Genomic DNA, 4,307 nt, shown 5'->3' on the forward strand with positions numbered 1-4,307 from the left:
CATAAAATTCTCCCTTCTCTGGGTTCACATAACAATTGCTTTGAGAGACAGCATGGTGTAGTGGATAGAAAGATGTCCTTGCATCCAGGAAGACTTTAGTTCAAGTTCAGGATTTGACACATACTGGCTATATGGTTCTGGGTGAGTCACTGAGCTTCTCAGTACTATAGGTAGTTTTAAAACCATAAATTACAGAGAAGATGCCAATTTCCATTTGTAAAGGAGGTTTCCACAACTGGGATTTCCCTATATTGGTAAAATTACAAGTTAGTCTCTGCCTCACATGGCACTTTTCACATTCTACTTTGAACTGTATGTCCACTTGGGAATAAGGAGACATGTATCGTAGAAAGGGCACTGGCCTGGAGACAGAGGACCTGAGTTCATATCTTAACTATGATGATCACTACCTTTATGACTTTAGACAAGTCACTTAACTTCCCTGGACCTTAGTTTCCTAATCTGTAAAATAAAGATGTTAGACTCAAGGGTCACTGTGATTATTCTGCTCTCCAGTCATATTTAATTCATCTTCATCTGCCCACCCCATCACACTTAAAACAATGCCTTGCACAGAATAAGTAAGCCCTCAATAAATCCTCAATGTGTTGTCTACAATTCATTGCATTATTTTGAACCAATCTAATGCTTTCATTGGGTTGTCAATATCCAAAGATTTACAAACTGAAGAAATAATGGAATAGAACTCTCTAAAACAAGGGTCCTTAGCCTTTTTTGTGTAACAGACTCTTGTGGCAGTCTGGTGAAGTGAATGAACCCCTTCTCCAAATATTGGTTTATTGCTTACATTCAATATTGAGCTATTGTTTATATTATATTTTTATATTCTTATAAATGAAGAAAATTCAACATTTTAATTAGAAGTTAGTGAAAATAAAGATCTAATTTTTTCCCATCCAAATACACAGAGCCCTTGAAATATAACAACAGACTCCTTGGGGGTGTAGTCTCTTGAGTTATTGGAACTGCAGTCTGCTGGGGAATTTGGAATTTAGAGGAGAAACAGTCCAAATGATCGTAACTCTGATCTCAAATAAGTAGGAAACTCATCTGATTAGGCTTTCAATCTCACTGAGACAGCAAAATCAGATATCTTCACTCATTACTGAAGTTTAAGAAAACAGAATTCTTCTGACTTTAAAAATGATTAGTGAAAAGAGTATAAGATAATCCATTTAAGCTTCTGAGAACAGTGACTTGTAATCACAGCTTACGGAATATTTGACAGTATAATGAAGGTTTTTAAGTACAGTTTTTATGACATAATTTACTTTGCATATTTTCAGGCAAAGTTAGAGAAAATGGTAGAATATGTTCAGTGTATTTTAAGGCTTAAACTAGTCTGAATTTTCAAATCAGCATGCATTTTCATATCAAAATGTGAGCATAAGTTGTTATCCCATTGCTCAGAACTGAATGACAAGTCTTAACTTCCTATTTTGAGCTCCAGTAAAAGGAGATGTTTGTTAAAGTTTCTCTGGGAAATCATCTGGTTTTTCATTGTCCATGCAGAGGGAACAGCACACTCCTTTCACCATTTGTGGGTTGAGGCACTCTGTGGGTTGACAGGTCTCCACGGTACATGTCACCTGACCACTCTGAAAGGTAATATTTAAATATTAGCTTCATGTTTCATGACATAAAAACACCTAGAAACATTTAGATCAATTCTTCTTTTGATATACAAGTATTTTCTAGACCTATATAGTCTCCCCCTCTCTCCCCCTTCCATTGCAGCTACAATCAAAATAAATTATGTAGGATATGTTCATTGTAACTTTGTCAAGCCTTTGGAGCCCACTGAATGAACTACATATTATGAGTTATTAAATGGGAAATCTGGCACCTCTTATCAGAAAGAAATACTCCACCTTCAAGAAGGAAAATCAGTAAACTGACAATTAATTGATTACATGCTTTGAAAAATTTCTAATGACCACAAACTTTTCATATAAATATAGATGTGGGTACTAGAGATATACATACACCTTTTCATATAAATATAGATGTGGGTACTAGAGATATACACACACCAAGGGTAAATTGTTTTTCACCACCTCCCCATACAATGCTAAATGAGAGTAATAATAATCATATTATATAGTGCTTTAAGGTTTACAAAAAGCTTTATATATATTATCTCACTTGATCCTTACATTACTATTATCCCTATTTTACAGATGTGGAAACTGAAACCCAGAGTTTTAACTGGCTCTCCCAAAGTAATACATCTAGTTAAGTATCTGAAGTCAGTTCTTCCCGACTCAAAATGCAACCTCACTGCCTAGGGTAGGGAGGGAAGAGAACAATGGAAGATCAGGATGTAAAACTTTTGTGGAACACTTTTAGCATCCCATAGTGTCTTGAGTGAAGAAGGTGTATGGACAGGAGAGAAAATTGCTGTCCCCAAACGTATGGACAGAATGACTTTCTTTGTAGTTCTTCTGAGGTGAGGTTCCTCCTCATGGCAAGTTTTGATTAAGAACAAGGCTTTGCTTTGGTAGATCAGTCACAGACCTTGAAGCTAGACATTAATATGAGGCAAATCTGTAATTTCCCTAGTGCCCACCACTAGGAAAGTTACACCAGTGTTTTGTTTTGTTGACATTAAAGCAATTTAACCAAATATCTCTGAAGACTGACAAGTAGAGAGCTGTCATTTGAAGCTAGGCTTCTCTAATGCCAAAAGCAATCATGCAAGATATAGTCCTTGCAAACACACAGTTTTAAGAGAACCAAACTCATTGTGCAAGCATAACAATTGCATAGTATGGTATTTATTTGTATCTGAATAATTTCTCTTCTTGTATTATGGAAGCCCCCTATTATCACAAATTTTGCAGTGTACTTTTCTGCAGAATATTCTTACTTTCATTTTGAGTATTTTTCTTATCCTTAGATAGTTTTCTCCTCAATCAGGGCCTATGAAAAAATGCACTCAGAAATTATTAATAATTGAATCAAGGTTTGGAAATTGATTTAATCAAATAAACATTGTGATGTGCTTTCACTTTAAAAACAATGTGTCTAGTTAACTCCAAATTCATTTGAGTGTGGACTCCATTAATTCTTCTTTCCATATGTCCACTGAATAGATTCAACAATTTAACTGTACGTAGACTCTGTAGTTTTTTCAAAGTACAAAATTAAAATTGTTAGTACAACAAGAAAAAGAATGAAGATTGTTTATGGGAACAGGAAGAAAACAATTCTGCTAATAGTCACAAGGAATACTCTGGTTTCTCTCCCATGATTGGGCTTAAACTAGCCCTCAAAACACATACCATGTGTTCAAAATATAGCATGAAATGAGAGAGAGGGAGGGGAATGGGAAGGGCTAGAGAGAGGGGAAAAAAGAAGGAAGAAGAGTGAAAGGGAGAGGGGGAAAAAAAGAGAAGGAAAGAGAGTGAAAGGGAGAGGGATCTAGAGTAGGTCTGTGTCACCAATTAGGGTACTGTATCACAATCAAAGTTTAGAGGACCTTGACATTAATTCTCTCATCTTCATAACCAGTCTATTTGAAGACTAAACTTCATACATTTCAGAGAAAAAAAATCACTGGACAGTAGACAGAACTATGCAAAGAGTAATCCTGGACTTAAGCACTGAACACTTGCCCTTCTGAATCACTACAATAATGGGAAAATCATTGATCACCACACACTTAGGCCAACCTTCAAAAGTATCCCCAAAATCTGCTTCACAAAGGTACAGTTTCAAGGAAAAATTCTTCACAGTGTTTCAACAGGCAGGAAACCAAAGGGAAAATAGAGGGAAAGTGATGAAAGAACTGAGAGCCAAACATACCTTACAGATACAGCTAATGCAGTCTTCTTTCATCCAGTGTTCATTGTCCCTCCGATGAATTCTATTATCATCCATGCATCCCTCCTGCCTCAGGCGAGCCTCCAGCTTGTTTATCTGAATTAGAAGGTGGAAGGAAAGGAGGCAAAAATTGGAGGAGAGAGAAACTAAGCCGATGAATAACATGGTTTAATGAAATACTACACTATGTAAGCAGAAGCCCGGGAGGCATAGGAAACTTCCAAGCTACACACTCATTTTTCTTTAACACTTTCATTCCAAAGTTAATGAACCAGAATCTTCCAATATCTATATTCCTAAACAGAAACCCAAGCATTCTATATATCTCTGTAAAGGGAAAGAGTTAATGTGAACTCTAAAGGCGTCAGATTTACAACAAAGCAGCAATGAAATCAGAGGTCCCAATCCTGTCCTGTAGTAGTAGTAGTAGTAGTAGTAGTAGTAGTAGTAGTAGTAGTAGT

At 36.2% G+C, this 4,307-nt stretch overlaps 1 protein-coding gene across 1 annotated transcript in view; it reads right to left on the reverse strand.

Annotated features, from left to right (window-relative positions):
• Positions 1-1,254: 1,254 nt before the first annotated feature.
• LOC114054133 (peroxidasin-like protein) overlaps positions 1,255-4,307 on the reverse strand; it is a 475,034-nt gene continuing 471,981 nt past the window's right edge. The window contains exons 22-23 of the mRNA XM_027877274.1: positions 3,829-3,942; positions 1,255-1,619 (exon numbers count right to left, since the gene is read on the reverse strand). Of these exons, the coding sequence (XP_027733075.1) occupies positions 1,488-1,619; positions 3,829-3,942 (246 nt within the window). The 3' untranslated portion in view covers positions 1,255-1,487. The remainder of the gene's footprint in view (positions 1,620-3,828; positions 3,943-4,307) is intronic.

The sequence above is a fragment of the Vombatus ursinus genome, unplaced genomic scaffold, assembly GCF_900497805.2.
Source record: "Vombatus ursinus unplaced genomic scaffold, bare-nosed wombat genome assembly UNPS02014812.1, whole genome shotgun sequence".
NCBI lineage: Eukaryota > Metazoa > Chordata > Mammalia > Diprotodontia > Vombatidae > Vombatus > Vombatus ursinus.